Source organism: Equus caballus, chromosome 1, assembly GCF_041296265.1.
Source record: "Equus caballus isolate H_3958 breed thoroughbred chromosome 1, TB-T2T, whole genome shotgun sequence".
In the NCBI taxonomy this organism is placed as follows: Eukaryota; Metazoa; Chordata; class Mammalia; order Perissodactyla; family Equidae; genus Equus; species Equus caballus.
Window position 1 is genome coordinate 43,402,573 of NC_091684.1, and position 16,426 is coordinate 43,418,998.

A 16,426-nucleotide genomic window follows, 5' to 3' on the forward strand; every position below is an offset into this window, starting at 1 on the left:
AGCCCAAGGGAGAAATAAGAGGACCTTGGAGATATTTCTACCAGAGTGGGTGTTTCTGCTTGGACTCATCTAGGGTGGCTGACTGGAAGCACCATAGTCCCTGGCTTGATCAAAGTTTCCCTTCCTCCTCTGTGGGCACAAAAGCAGAAAGCCACTGGACTTCAAGGGTCCTTTGTGACCTTGATAGCAGGGAGATTAGAGACTTTACTCCCCACTTTCTGGGGATGACATGCTTCCTGGGTTCCTTGGGGAAGAGCTAAAGAATGAATGTGATGAATCTCAGTGAAAAAGAAGGATTGATACTCCATATCAAATATAATTTGATTTAAGAAAATGAAGAAATGGATATTTCCAGCACTCTTGAGTCTACACTAAGATTCATATCTGACATATTAGAAAATTTATTTTGACTACTGAAGGTCTTAAACAATAACAACATTTAGAACAAAAAAAATGCATATAATTGTGCTGGCTGATAATGTTTATTGAATGTTTACTATGTGCCAGGCACCTTCTTAATGCTTTACTACTATTTCACTTATTTTCACCACAACCCTATGCAACAGGTGATAGTATCCCATTTTTTTTTTGAGGAAGATTAGCCCTGAGCTAACATCTGCCACCAATCCTCCTCTTTTTGCTGAGAGAGACTGGCTCTGAGCTACCATCGTGCCCATCTTCCTCTACTTCATATGTGGGATACCTATCACAGCATGGCTTGCCAAGCAGTGCCATGTCTGCACCTGGGATCCGAACTGGTGAACCCTACGCTGAGGAAGCGGAAAGTGTGCAATTAACTGCTGCACCACCGGACCAGACCCTATTCCCATTTTTTAAGCAAAAGAGGCTAAAACCTAGAGATGTTAACTTACTTGCCAAAGGCATAGCCAGTAATTAGTAGCAGAGCCTAACTTGACTGATTCTCCTTCATTCTAAAGCACGTATGCTTAATCACCATACAGTCTTCCTGGGTAAGAAGTTTAAATTTTATCACATAGATGACAAAATTATACCTCATGTCTCTATAATGGTTTGCTTTATCTGAAGTATTTTTACATGCAAAAAAAATCTTCTAATTCTTATAGTCTGGTGAGATAATAGGCACCTGTTGAAGGATTGAAGCCATTGTGTGATAATGACTAAATGTTGCTGATAGAAAATAAATCTGACAGTGTGTGTAAAGTATATTGGGGTGGGGGACATGGCAAGGAGGAAAGGAAGACCAGTTATAAGGCTATTGCATAACAGACTGAACCGGGATCAATGCCCAGTGATCCACTCAAAAGAGAAATACCATGGGGGCCGGCCCGGTGGCGCAGCGGTTAAGTTCGCACGTTCCGCTTCTCGGGGGCCCGGGGTTCGCTGGTTCGGATCCCGGGTGCGGACATGGCACTGCTTGGCAGCCATGCTGTAGTAGGCGTCCCACGTATAAAAACTAGAGGAAGATGGGCACGGATGTTAGCTCAGAGCCAGGCTTCCTCAGCAAAAAGAGGAGGACTGGCAGTAGTTAGCTGAGGGCTAATCTTCCTCCAAAAAAAAAAAAAAAAAACACAAAAAAAAAACAACAAAAAAGAGAAATACCATGTTGAAAGCAGAAAATCCTTTGATGAGCTCACTCAGGGGAAAGGTCAGATAGCTGTAAGGTTAAGAAGGACCCTTACTTTAATTCTTCATCAATAGAACTTGATTTCTTTGGTAACCTAGAGATTTCTGCTTTTCTTCAATTGGTATGAGCCATAGGAAGCCACTAGCACAGAAATAAACAACACCTGTCTTATCCCTGGCATTAACCTTGAAACAAAGCTGATTTCTTATGACAGAATAAAATTTCTTATAACAGAATAAAGCTGCTGTTCTCCAAATGTGGCCCAAAGATAATTAATATAACTCTGTATGCTCTGCTCTAGGTAGAAGGCATTGTTGAACTATTTCTAGATTTAAGTTTGTTCAAGTGTTATCTTGCCTTATAAATATGGGGCTACATCTGATACTCTCTGGTTATATTTAAGAACTAAAACCTTCCAATAAAATCAAACCCTTTGCTACTAAGTAGGTTAAAAAAAACTTGCTTGTTAAGTATGAAAATAATTTAAACTATTCCTGGGTTCCTTACAGCTGCAAGGAGTTATCCTTGTCTCCCCTCTTTCTCTCTCGTCCTATATCGAGGCTACCAGGAAATCATGCTGCTTTTACTTTTAAAATATGGCAGGGCTTAACCATTTCTCACCACCTCTGTTACTTTCACCCTTTCTGAACCTGCATCATCTCTCATGTATAGGCTCTATCTGGTCTACTAGCCTCTACTCTTGCCCCTTTTCAGTTACTTCTCCATAGAGCTGACTGAGGGATCTCTTTGATATGTAAGTAAAATCATGTCACACCTAGGCTCAAAACCCTACAGTGGCTCAGATTAAAGCCAAATCCTAAGACTGGTCTACAAGCCCCTTTGTGATCCGCCCCTTCCCCTTACCTCTTGAGGTGTGCTTCTCTTCTATCCTCCTACTCACTAGACTCTGGACAGCCTGATGACTTTTCTGCTTCTGGAATCCACTAGGCACTTAAAACCCTGTGCCCCACCCCGCTTTCCTCTGCCTGGATGCACTTCCTTAGATCTCCAGTTAACTGTCTCCCTAGCCTCTCTCAGGTTTCTGCTTAAATGTCACGTTCTCAGTGAGGACATCCTAGTCCTGTTTAATCTTTCAATTTACTCCTCCTCTCATTGTAATTTCTGTTACTCTGTTTGACTTTTTATAATGTCAAATTCTATTGCCCTTATCTAACGTATTATATGATATATAAATATATTTGTATAATATATATTATTTATTATACTTACTCTTTTTTTTCTGTTTCCCTGATCCATAGGCAGGAATCTTTGCCTTTGTTTGTTGATGAATTTAAAACTCATCCAACAATTTATGGCACATAGTAGACACTTAATAAGTTTTAGTAAATAAATAAGTAAATTCATTAAAGCACAATATTTTATGAACAGTAAAGAAATTTTTTATTTTAACCGATCCCATTAGGATACATTTAATCTAGTCATAACTATAATTGTGCATTTCCTATTTTTTGGCATTATAAATACCAAAATATATTTACAAAACATATAAAAATACATTTATAAAATAGAAAAAATTAAAAATATAAGGAAGTAGAGAGAAAAGGACTAGTAGTCACTTCACCTAATACAACCCTTGTTAACCTTCTGAAATTTTCCTGCAAAGCTTCTCTATTCATAATTGTAAGCGTCTTTAATAAAAACATACTTGTAGTATACACAATTTATATTTTCCTTGTAATATTATCTTGTCAGTATTCCTTGTTTTACATACTTTTCATTAATATATCATTTTTAGTGTTTTTCCAACTCATGTGGGTTATAGCTATTGATATTGACTGTATCAGGAGTTAAAAATGAGAATATTTTAAAATATTTATTTAATTCATTTAAAAAATCAAAAATAAACATACTGCATGTTCACATAAAGAGCCTATTTTTTGTTGTTTTTGAGGAAGATTGACCCTGAGCTAACATCTGTGCCAACATTCCTCTATTTTGTATGTAAGATGCCACCACAGCATGGCTTGATAAGCGGTGTGTAGGTCCATGCCCAGGATCCAAACCTGCAAACTCCAAGCTGCTGAAGAAGAATGCATGAACTTAACCCCTACACCCCTGGGTTGGCCCCATAAAAAGCCTATTTTTAATGAAAATAGCTATATTTTCAAAAACAAAAAAAACAGTGAAAAGAGAAACTTGAGTTTTCATTTTTGCAAATCTGTCAATATCTGTCTGCCAATATCTGGCTTAGTAGAAGACAGCAGATTCTCATATATATTTCTGCATTCAATCTGTTGAATTTTTATTGTTTTGGTTGAAGTATATGAAAAAAATCAGTCTCACAGACATATGTAGTAGGAAAAAGGAGGAGTATGCTGATGGTCTTTTCAGATAATTGTAGACATTCTTATTTAATACTATTCCAAAACCTGGCAAATGGTAGTTTATTAAAGATTTGTTGCAATGAGGAATCTAAAACCTTAACAATGAACTTTTCATACTTTATCGCATTGAAATCCATTGATCCATCTTGCACTTTGAATAGATCTTTCCCCATGCATGATTTTGTAACATCATTTATTGATCATCTGGAAAATACTGGTTCACTGAGTTATGCAGAATTTACAATATCAAAAAAACCACATTTGTTAATGTCAACATACCACCAATAACCTTATCAGAAAGTCCTCAAGTACTGGAAAGCTGTTAAGCCCACAATGGCAGCTAAAAGTTTTCTGAAATTTTAATTTTCATTTAAAAGTTTAAATTTTATCATTGACAGCAAATACTGTCTGTTATTTTTCTTGAAGTGACAGGCTCACTTTGTTCTTTTTCAAAAAATTGTCTGCCAGATACTCAAGACTGAATAACCATGGTTTGTTGGTCATTGCCGAGTAACAACGATGTTCCATAAGAAAAGTGGCTAATTCAGCTTGCAACTCCGGCAGTCACACAACTGATTTTCCTTGAGATAGCCGTCATTCTTCAGTGTGCAGCCGAAGGGCTTTATGTGTACTTGCCATTTTGTCACACACAGTATTAAAATAATGCCTACTCATGGGTTGAAACAATAAAATGAATATCTTTTGCTGCTTCATCAGAAACATTTAAAAGTAAAACTTTATTATTATCATTATTTTTTTTTACTTTGAGTATGTGGTCATTAAGGATATAATGACAGCTAGTACAGTTTGGTGTCACTGTCTTAATTTGTGCTAAGGGACCACAATTGCTTTTCCACCGTCAGTGCAAATGTCAACATAGTCATTCCAGGATAAACCATAAGATTTGAAAAGTTATTACATACTGAGTAGCTCAGTACCACTGGTGTTTGTTATCAAGCATTCATCTAAAAGATAATCTTCTTTGATGATTAGTTGGTTCTGATACCAGATGAATACAAGTGAAACAGCAAGTCCAGCCATGACTGCAGATTAATCCATTTGTAAGGCAAAAGTGTAATTTTATGAAGTCTTAACTCATTTTTGTGTTTGCAGCTTAATCTTTAATTCAGCAAGGTAGTATATCATTGGGAAGAGGCAATGCAATGGTTTCTTTTACTGACTTCATCCATCAGACATTCAGCAAAGTCAACTCTACGTCGCTTGATTGGTCCCTCAGCGATCCTGTGGGCTTCTCCAGTCATTACAGTATGATAATTCACCCTGTAAGATACTTCGCTTACTCTTTGCTTTCTAATTTGAAAAACTGCACCAAGCAATTTTTGGCTTTTAAAAACTTCATCATGTCTACATTGAAAAACTATTTTCTTTTCTTGAAACTTTGAGCTCAGTGGGACATCACAACTGGCATGATAACACTGTTTTTAAAATGTTCTGTTCTGTAAGACAATAAGGTAAATTATTACCGTCTATAATGCAAGGGAAAGATAGATTTTTGTCATATTTTCATTTCTTATTTACAGTGTCTCCAAATTTCTTTGGACTAGATTTATCCCATCCATCAGTCAGAAAACTCTCTGATGTATCCTTTTTATATTTTTCAGTGTCTTCACACTTAGAAATTGGCAACTGTGGCTTGAGAATATGAGTCTTCCAATCTCCCATTTCAAAGTAAATGATCCACCCTTAAAAATAATAAAAATATAATAAGTAAACCTTCTTGTATTTAATTCTTAATAATTATTATTATAAAATTCTAATACTATTAGTAAAGTTTTAAAAGTTAGAAATGTTTTCGAAAAAAATCTAAAAGTTTTATTGCAGCACAAGATATCAAATATTTTTACTTCTTATTGTTTTTCCACTTAGACACAAAGGCAACTTCAGAAGTTCAAAAGAATGGTATATTGGATGATAAGGTTACAGAGATTAGAGCAGGTATATGAAAACTAAGTAGTAAGAGCACAGTAGAAGTACTGAAATAATACTGGGTTAACTTCTGAAAAGAGTACACTTACATCATAAACCTACTACTACCTTTAAAAATTCTGGGGGCCAGCCCCGTGACCAAGTCGTTAAGTTTGCGCTCTCCGCTTTGGCAGCCCAGGGTTTTGCTGGTTCGGATCCTGGGCTTGGACATGGCACCTCTCATGAGGCCACGCTGAGGCAGCGTCCAACATGCCACAACTAGAAGTACCCACAACTAAAATATACAACTATGTACTGGGGAGTCTGGGGGGGAAAAGGCAGAAAAAAAAAATTGGCAAGAGTTGTGAGTTCAGCTGCCAATATTTAAAAAACAAAATCTGAAAAACACAAGAACATGCAAGCATACATCCATTAGCCATCAAAGCAATGGTGTCATCATATGTCATTTAGCCTCTAGAGGATTCTACTGTACACATGTGAAAGAATAAGAGTAGAAAAGGCAAATTATAGCTTAGACATTATGGAAATAGTTTTGACTTTGAGGACCCCCTTGACAGGGTCGGGGAATCCCTGGGCTCCCAGACCACATTTTGAGAACTGCTGCTATATGTTATTATATTATTCCTTAAGTGCCTCAACTGTTTTCAATGACACATGGCTATGATAAAATTCTTTGTACTTAGATTCTTTTCCTCTTCTGTTAGTTGTTATTTTCATTTGGTAGATTACCTGAGCTAAAATCACAAGACAAAATCAGAATATAAGACATCTAATAAGACAGTTGTCTCTTCAAAAAGTCAATGTCATGGGGAGACAATATGGGAGGACTGTTATAGAATAAGAGACTCGTGAAATAGAACAGCCAAAAGCAGTGTGTGGATTTTTACTGGATCCTGGTTTGAGAAGAAAAAAGAATTGGTAAAGACATTTTTGAGTAATAGGGAATATTTGAATGTGAACTAGATATTAGAGGATATTATGGAATTGTAGTTAATTTTCTTATATATGATAGTGGTGTTATATTTATTTAGGAACATGTTCTTATTTTCAGGATACGCTGAAGTATTGGGGTGAAGTTTTATGATATCTGTAACTTACTTTCAAATGGTTCATAAAAAAAAATCTGTGTATTTATCTGTACACACATATAAAAATACCTGGATTGAAAGTAGATAAAGAAAAGATGGGGCCGCGTTAGATGCAAACCTAGGTGGTAGGGACACAGATAATCCTTGTGCTATTCTTCTAGCCTTTCAGTTTATTTGACATTTTTCATAGTAAAAAGTTGGTTAATAAATGGAGTTACTAAACCGAAAGTTATTAATATTATTGATTCATTTATAAATCATTATATAAAAGAATATACCACTGTTTTGAAAGCAACATGAAGGAATTTTAATACTTTTACTATAAAGCACATAGCTCAGAAGTGATAAGCTCCACAGTCATTCAGATAGGAATTTTGTCCTTTCTTCACCCACATGAATAGTGTGACCTCAGGCAAACTCACAAGTTGCCAGTTGTCTTATCTGTAAAATGAATGACAATAACAATGATGATTTGATAAGGCTGTTGTAAAAATAAAATTTATATTACCTATAAAATTCTTAGCCCAGTGCCTGGCAAGTAGAAAGCACTCAAATCTCATCTTCTGTTGTTGTCATTACAAATTCCAAGTCCTTACTTCATTCACTTAGAAAATCCAGTGGAAAAGCTCTACATGTTAAATCATCGCTATTATATTGCATTCAGGTTTATTCTGTAACTTCAGGCCTATTGCAAGTCCTTAGGGAACAAAATGTTTTAATAGATCTGTAAGAATTGTAATTATCATGTAAATTGTTACAATAAATTATTTTTTTGCATGATGAAAATATTCTTCCCTACTGTTTAAACATTTTCTAGATGTTTGTCCTAATAATTATTTTGCCTTAAGTTTTCTAAATCATAGACAACTTCAACCTGAATTATCAGATGTCTAAATTAGTGGAGTCTAAATTAATGTCTTTTGATGTATTTGGAAAAGTTCAACCAACGTACTTCATGGGTAGAATTTCAAATTATGAGCATCCTCAATTGTTTTGTTCTTAGTTCAAGCTATTTGTGGACTAATAATTCTTAGAAAGCAAATTAATTACATGAGAGAACTTATCTAGTATTTGGAGACATAGAGGTCTTAGGATTTTAAAGATTGCTACGAAAGTGTTCTTAGAGTATTTTACAAATGTGAATCCACTTAGTTTTCTGTTAAATGGTTTCCATTTTGTTAAATCTAGAAGTGCTTCAATTGTTAATGATAATTTTCTAAAGTGTTTCTTCTGAAAAAGCATCCTTAATTTTTATTAGTAATGAGTGCTGCTGAATGTTTTGAAGCATTTAAACTGTAAAAGATCATAGTGTGTGTGTATGTGTGTATATATGTATATATGTGTATATATACATATATACACATTATGTATGTATATATGTGTATTTATATGCATATGTATACATATATATGTATGTATATATATGTACATATATAGACACATACACACACACATACAATGGAATATTATTCAGCCCAGAGAATGAAGGAAATCCTGCCTTTGGTGGCAACATGGATGGACCATGAGGGTATTATACTAAGTGAAATAAGCCAGACGGAGAAAGACAAATGTTATGTAGTATCGCTTACATGTGGAATCTAAAAACAAAGTCAAACTCATAGAAACAGAGATTAGTAAACTGTTTGCCAGGGGCTGAGGGATGGGGGAAACAGGAAGAGGCTGGTAAAACGGTATAACTATAAGATAAATAAGGTCTGAGGATCTAGTGGATAACATGGTGACTATTAGCTGATAACACCGTATTGTATAATTGAAATTTGCTAAGAGTAGAACTTAATGTTCTCACCAAAAAAAAAAAAAGGATAAATATGTGAGGTGACGTATGTGTTAATTAACTAGATGGGAGAAATCCTTTTACCATATGTCTATATCAAATTATCACAATGTACATTTAAAATACCTTACCAATTTATTTGTCAACTATACCTCAATAAAGCTGAAAAAATTTAAAAATAAAATTGTAAAAGGTAATTTATTTAAAAAGCCCTCCAAAATTTGTTTTGTTTTCATTTAGTTTGTTATGTGGTCAAGCACATCTTAAATTTGTTCTCGTGGATAAGAACTCTCATGAAAATGAAAAGTATTGTAGCATGGCTTGACATAGACATAGCATAGATTGAAATAAAAAGTGTAACACAGAAGCAATAGGGCTGTCTAATGAAGGGACCCAATTATAGTAAAATGAGAAAAACTCAGCTGTAGTTTGTGTTTTTCACAAATACCTACTGGGATAGAAGCATTCTAATTAATCCTACATTCCAGAAGAAACTGAAATATAGCTCATTAAAAGAACAAGGAAGGACTAGATTTTTCAACCTGCATAACTCATGGAAACGTCTTCCTCTGTCTCTTTCTGTGAAATGTTCTATCCAGCCGCTGAATTAGACTGCCTTCTGGAGATTAAAACCCACATGGCTAAGACCACAGTGGTAAATCTGGTGGAACAGATGGTCCAGGGTGAATTGTTATACCTCTACCTAATACCTTGGGATTTTATCAATAGATTTTACACTACGTAATACGAATCAGAGTGACAAATTAACAGTAAAACTTTCATGCTTATATCCAAACAGTGTGTTATGGCTTCTTTCGTTGTATCATTCTAACCAAGCCAGAATTATTCTGTAAGTCAAATATCAGACACACAAATGTATATGCACTCATTTATAGTCTTTCCTCTATTCAAGCATTGAGATAAGATTAAATGAGAATTTAGTTCCACATTCTAGTTAGATTTTCCAATGGAGTTTCAAGTATTATATGTTGATGAATGCTTCTCTTCTTTTAAAGTCATTACTATTTCACATATAAAAGAAGTTTTGTTGGTTTGTGCATTCAATATCATTCAGTATTTTCATTTATTGGTCAGTGAGAAGAAAAGAACTAACACTTTTCAGTGTCTCCTGCGAGTCTGGCTTTTTTCTCCACCCTGTCTAATCTGATCCTTCTAACTGTCCTAGAAAGCATTCACACATCCATGCTTTCATAACTTTATTCAGTATGTGCTATTGAGTTGTTATTTGTAAATCACTGAAGATACAGGAGTTGAACAAGACAGATACAGTTCTTATTTATGTGGCATTTTAATTCTAGCAGAGAAGACATCCAGTAACAAATATCTGATTAATTATCTTATTACCATTGTAATAAGGGATAAAAGAGCTCATAATAAGAGGACCTGACCTATCTGAGAAGGAGTTGGGGAGAGTAGAAAGCTTTCCAATGCTACTGAATGAATGCTTGAAAGTCTGAATTGAATGTATCATCAATAAAGCTGTGTCCTAAAGGATGAGTAGGCGGGCCGCCTGGTGGCATAGTGATTAAGTTCACGTACTCCACTTTGGTGGCCTGGGGTTTGCAGGTTCAGATCCTGGCTGTGGCCCTAGCACTGCTGGTCATGCCTTGCGGTGGTAGCATCCCACATAAAATAGAGGAAGTTTGGCATAGATGTTAGCTCAGTGACAATCTTCCTCAAGCAAAAAGAAGAAGATTTTCAACAGATGTTAGCTCAGGGCCAATCTTCCTCACAACACACACACACACACACACACACACACACACACACACACACACACATAGAATGAGTAGGAATTGGCCTATAGGGCCCGCCCAGTGGCATAGCAGTTAACTTCACATGTTCTGCTTTGGCAGCCCAGAATTCACTGGTTCAGATCCCAGGCATGGAGCTTCACACTGCTTGTCAAGCCATGCTGTGGCAGGCATCCCACATATAAAGTGGAGGAAGATGGGCATGGGTGTTAGCTCAGGGCCAGTCTTCCTCAGCACAAAGAGGAGGATTGGCAGCAGATGTTAGCTCAGGGCTAATCTTCCTCAAAAAGAAAAAAAAAGGAATTGGCCTATAGAAGGTGTGCATGCATGTGTGTATTTGTGTGCATGTGTGTGGTTGAGTGTGGAGGGGGACTTAGAAAGACTGAAGTGAAGGGAATCTGGTGACAGCAGGCTGATAAGGGAGAGAATGGTCTTCTCCTCAATGTAGCTGAGGCATCCAAGGTTACACAGGTAAATATAAGTAGGATTTGGTCTCAATTCTGTCCAACCTCCAACTTCCTTCTAGAACAACATGACTTTTCCCTGTTAGTCATCAAATGATGCTTAAGTTATTGCTTTGATCTTCATCTGCACCTTCTTTGTCATGAAATGCTTTTTAGATTTTCATTCAGGTATATCACTGTTTTATTTATGAAAGTCAGTTGCTGTTCGTGCCTTCAGCATTATCTCTATATTTTGTTTTTCAGCGTACCAACATTCCAGAGCCTTCCTGAAGAAATCCTCAGTAAGCTTGCTGACGTCCTTGAAGAGGTAATTGGTTTTAGCCCTTGAACTTTTTGAGATAGGACCCAGCCCATCACAGCTGTGTGACAATGAATTAAGAACTGTTGAGAGACCTTTTAAATACTTTTAAGCTCTGGAATGAGCTATATATTTGGCTTCAAATTAAAGGCAGCTCAGCCCATCTGACATTTGTACACAGTTAGAAATGTGCAAGCCAACTTAGCACAGAGGGAAGAAAACTTTTCGTTGTGGCAAATATAATGTTACTTTGACTTCCAAGAATGGGAGATGGCATATTTCTCTCTTATTTCAATCAGTGTAAAGCAAGATTGTAGTAATTCCCACTCTGAAGCTTCATTTCAGCAAATTTACAACAGGAATTAGCAGTTGGGTACATATTTTATTAGCATATAAAAATATTTTATGCATGTAATGTTATGCCTGAATGTGAAAGTGTCACTGTTACTTCTTTTCTCTGAACCTATGGAGCCATGAATTTGAAGAAGAGAAGCCATGCACATTAGGCTATTTAATGATAGGCTGACTCTTTGAGATTCATAACTGAGCACTAACAGAAAGAAGTTTGTCCGCTTGAGTCCACGAGCTTCAGACCAAATATAAAGCAGACAAGTTTTACTGTCTAAAGTTGTTCTCCTAAAGGTATTGAACATATGAGTTCTGTTTTAGGTTGAAAAGGATGAAAATTATCTGTCCTCCTTTGCTGAGGAAGTACAGATGGATTAATGGGAATACAAGGACAGTGTAGGGGAGGAAGACATTTCCTCTACCCTCTCTGGGTTATTCTGGCCTGAGAACAAATTAAAGTCACATGAGACAGAATAGCAGGAGAAAATTAAACAAAGCTTTATGACATGTATACATGGGAGGCTCAGGCAAGCTGAGCAACTCTCCCAAATGGCTGAAGCCCCCACCTTAAATATCATCTTCAGCTAACGACAAAGGAGGATGTTGGGAGTGGAGGGGGAGTCGATCATGGGAGATTACCACAAAAGTACAGCAAACAAATGCAGATCTAAGTCCTTGCCTTTGGCATTGATGAAGAGTTTCTAGAGATAAGGTTATCCCCCCTTCTTCCTGGTACAGAGAGGGAGACACCTTTACAGATGGAGATTTCCTTTACAATGTAAATGTCTCCTAACAAAGGGCAAGCAAGTTCCACTCCCCAGAGCCTCCTTCCTGTCTGCAGTCTACCAAAAGTAACCAGCCCCAAATAATCCTCATGCCAAAGAGACATATTTGGGGTGGCCAATGCCAGTCCCCCACAACAGTAAATGTGAAGGCAAAGCCCACCATGAGTCCAGAGTAGGATGCCCTAGCTGAGGTGGGCAAGGTGGAGGACAGAGTTACTATAAATCAGACTGGGCAAACAAAACATGAATTCATGAATTGAGAAGGTTAACCAGGCAGCACAGGCAAAATCATGGGACAGAGACAATTCAGGTGAGGCTAACATTCCTGGTGTTAAAGAAAAATTGTTCAGGTACCTGTTAAAGACAATGAGGCAGACTTTATTCAAGGGAGACTACAACAGTGTCGTTGAGGAGAGAGATCAGGCTCAACTCCAGATACAAGCACAAGTGGAGATTTATAGCCAAGAGCAGCGTGGGGCTCAGTGGATAGAAAATTACTAAAAGGAAACATCGGAGGTAATGGGATTCTAGCTAAACCAAGCTTATAGGATTTTTGCTGAAGGCAGGCCAGGGTGATGGGATATCAAGGTGATGGGTAAGAAATTTAATCTAGTATCAAGGATGGGGGACTTTTGTTAAACTGACTGGACATGATTCTTGCTCAAACTGGACTAGAGGAGCCAAGGACAGAGCACAAGTTCAGGGGCGTAGTCAGGAAGAGGACTCAGATGAGCCTGACTCAAGTTGGGTCAAAGGAAAGTCTTTGTTACAGGTCATGTTCATTCCTTTTTGACCTTTATTCAGCAAATGTTCACTGAGTATCCCCTATAATTAGGGGTCCTAGGATATAGCAGGGAATAAGATAGGCACAGTCCTTCCCTAATGGAATTTACATTCTAAAAGGAGAGATTCATAGTCATCAACTAATTACATAAAAATTGATTAATTGGACTTGTGATCCAAACCAAAGTGTAAGATATGAGCTGCTAAGAGCATGAAATGGGAACCAATGTAGTCTAGGGGCTATGGAAATATTCTGAGGAAATATGTTGAGCACAGATCTGCAAAGTAAGTAGGAGTTGACTGTATGAAGGATTATTATAGACAGAAGGAACCAAGTGGATGAATAAAGGCTGGAATGCAGAATGTGCCTGGAGATGGATCTTGAAGTGCCTACCTAGGAGGTTGGGTGAGATACTTTGATTTCATCCTTTTAGCCAGAGAAAACCTTTACAGGCTTTTAAACCTGGGGAAATGGAAGGAGAGGCAGGATCAGATTAACATTTTTGCTTTTTTAGGAGCTTTTAAGCAGCATTCCCAAGGAAGGTTTAATTGGGTACGTAGAAATGAAATGAGATGCAAATGGTCAGCTCTGGAGAAAAGGGTAGTTTAGAAATGTGCTTCCCCATCTGAATCTTTCTTACATGTAAATTTCCCTTATTGCTCTTCAGGGTGCTTAGAATGAGACTTCGTATTGACTGTTTTTATCTGTTATGCAATTATTTATTGAATGCCTACTATATTCCAGGCACTCTTGTGCTCTGGGCATGCAGCAATGAAAAAACAGAACAAAGCAAAACAAAAACCTGTTTTTTTGAAGCTTACATTGTTTGGGTGGCAGCCATAGAGAAGATAGACAGTAGACAGAATAATTTTTAAAAATGTATGGTATGTCCAATAAAGATAAATGCTAAAGAGAAGAATTTCAGTGAGGAGGGAGGGTATGCGGAGTTGGAGGATTAGTACTTGTAACTTGAATTGTCAATTGAATAAAGAAGTGATGAATTGTCGGAGCCAAGGAAAGAGCGTATGTAGAGGCTCCAGGAAGTGTGTTTGAGGAGTTCCAGGTACAGCCAGGGGATCAGTGTGACAGGACCAAAGTAAAGGGTCAGAGGAAGATGTGAGTGGAGTGTTACAGGAACAGGCAGATCATTTAGGGCCATTTAAGCCATTACAATTATTTTGGCTTTTACTTGGGCTGATATGAAAGCCATTGGATAGCTCTAAGCACAGCAATGAAATTATTTGACTTAAATTTTTCACAAGACTGCTGGAGCTGCTCTGTTGAGAAAAGATTAAGAGCCTGCTTCAACAATCAAGGAGAGAAGTAATGGTGGTTTTGCTCCCCATGGTGGGATATTAAGAAACAGTCAGAATCTAAAGGTATTTTGAAGAGAGAGCTGAAAAGCTTTCCTGTTGCAGTAGATGTGTGGCATGAAAGAAAGAGAGGAATCAAGGGTGACCTCAACATTTCGGATGTAAATAACGGGAAGGATGGAGTTATTATTCACTGAAATGGAGAAGACTTGAGGAAGAGTACCTGATGGGTGGGAAGATTAGAAGCTCCGGGAGATAGGGTATGGGAAACAGGAGCTTGAGGGTCCTTGGCAGGTGCAGGGTTTATTGTAGTATTGTTTGTATAGCAGGGAGCTGTTGGCCATGCAAGGCAGAACTCTGCGGCAGGTAGCAACCACCAATTAATTATGATAATGGAATGAATGGATCTTAAAAACATTATGCTGACAGAAAAACATAAAACCAAACAAAATTGAGATAATTGATAAAATATTTACATACCTCAAAGTATATATGCACAAAAAAGCATTTTGCTAAGAGTCATTGCAAACAAAATGTTACACGTTGGATACATGTGAATGGTTCCCTATAGCAGAATGCAGAAGCAAGAGCTATGGGGATAAGGGAACGAATGAATAAATGAATGAAAAAAGCAGAATAGATAGAAAAAAGCCTTGATGATTGATCCTTAACATTTCCATTTTAAGAGATTGGGCAATGTAGCAGCTTATGAAAAAAGGAGGAAAACTAGGAGCATTTTCTGCCTTAAAATCCAAGAGAAGAAATGTTTCAAATAAGAGACTGTGAAACTTGCATGTGAATTTTGTTGAAAAAGGCAAGAAGAGAAACGGGGTAGTGGATGGGAAGAGAAGAGATTGTTGTAGCACAAGGAATGTTGAAGCAGGAAACAGAGAGGAAGTCTACACAAGCAGTGTCTTGAGTAAACACAAGAGAAGAGGGTCTCTGGTAACTACAGAGACAGACAAGGCAGACTATCTGGGCAAGCATGAGGGTAGGTGGGTTGATGGAGGAGCTGGATCTGTAGAAAACCTGCTGCGATATCTTTTATCTTCTTAGTGATCTAGAAAGCAAGTCATGAAATGAGAATGAGAATGAGGTAGAGATATGAGAGGTTTGAGGACAGAGGAAAAAGTATTAAAAAAATGAAAGAGTAAACGGAATAGGATAACAGTTTTATTGCCAGCCATCATTCAGGCCTCACTTGATTTTAACAATCCCAAATGTGAGTTAAACAGGCAAGGAAGAGTTTATTCAAGACTCGCAATAGGGGAGAGGTATCAAACTCAACTCTGCTGGAGCAAAAGATGGGAGACAGTGGAAAAGTACTTGAGAAGTACTTAGGTAGAGGTACTTCAGTAAGAGTACTCCAGTAGGGAGGAGGTTGGTCAAAGTGATTAGGTCATCAGCATTTGCTAATTGTCCCTTCTGGAAGTTAGGCTTTCTACCCTCCCACCGGAGACTGGGAGATAGAGGGGCTATCTCCTATGATTACATATCTAAGGAATGGTTCTTGGGTCCTTAAGAAAGACATTCCTGGGTTGTAAAACTGGCAATAGACTGGGAGAAGATTTGCATCTCAAAGAGGCAGAAAAAGAATTTACAATTGTAAAGTGTCTAAAGGAAACGCTCAAAGAAAAAGGGTTTCAGGAGCCTAGAGTCAGGAAGGAGCCTGTCTAATGTTTAGTCAAGCTGAGGGAAACGTTGAGTGTGTCTTGGTCACTAGCCCATTTGGTTACGTGGTTTTTTTCAGCCCCATTTGTTTGCCTGGATTCGGGTTCCAAGTAGGCAGAGAATTGAATTTAACCAGAATTGGTCTTTGCCAAGAGAAGATGAATGGTTGAGGGAGCGAATAGGGAGTTGAGGGTGAATGTGAAGGAA

General features: G+C 37.4%; 1 protein-coding gene across 3 annotated transcripts in view; it reads left to right on the top strand.

The window, feature by feature from the left end:
* Positions 1 to 16,426, top strand: part of PRKG1 (protein kinase cGMP-dependent 1) — a 1,115,289-nt gene that overhangs the window by 761,438 nt on the left and 337,425 nt on the right. For all 3 annotated transcript variants that reach the window (XM_001917682.5, XM_070225075.1, XM_070225081.1), the window contains one exon: positions 11,264 to 11,327. In XM_001917682.5, the coding sequence (XP_001917717.1) occupies positions 11,264 to 11,327 (64 nt within the window). The remainder of the gene's footprint in view (positions 1 to 11,263; positions 11,328 to 16,426) is intronic.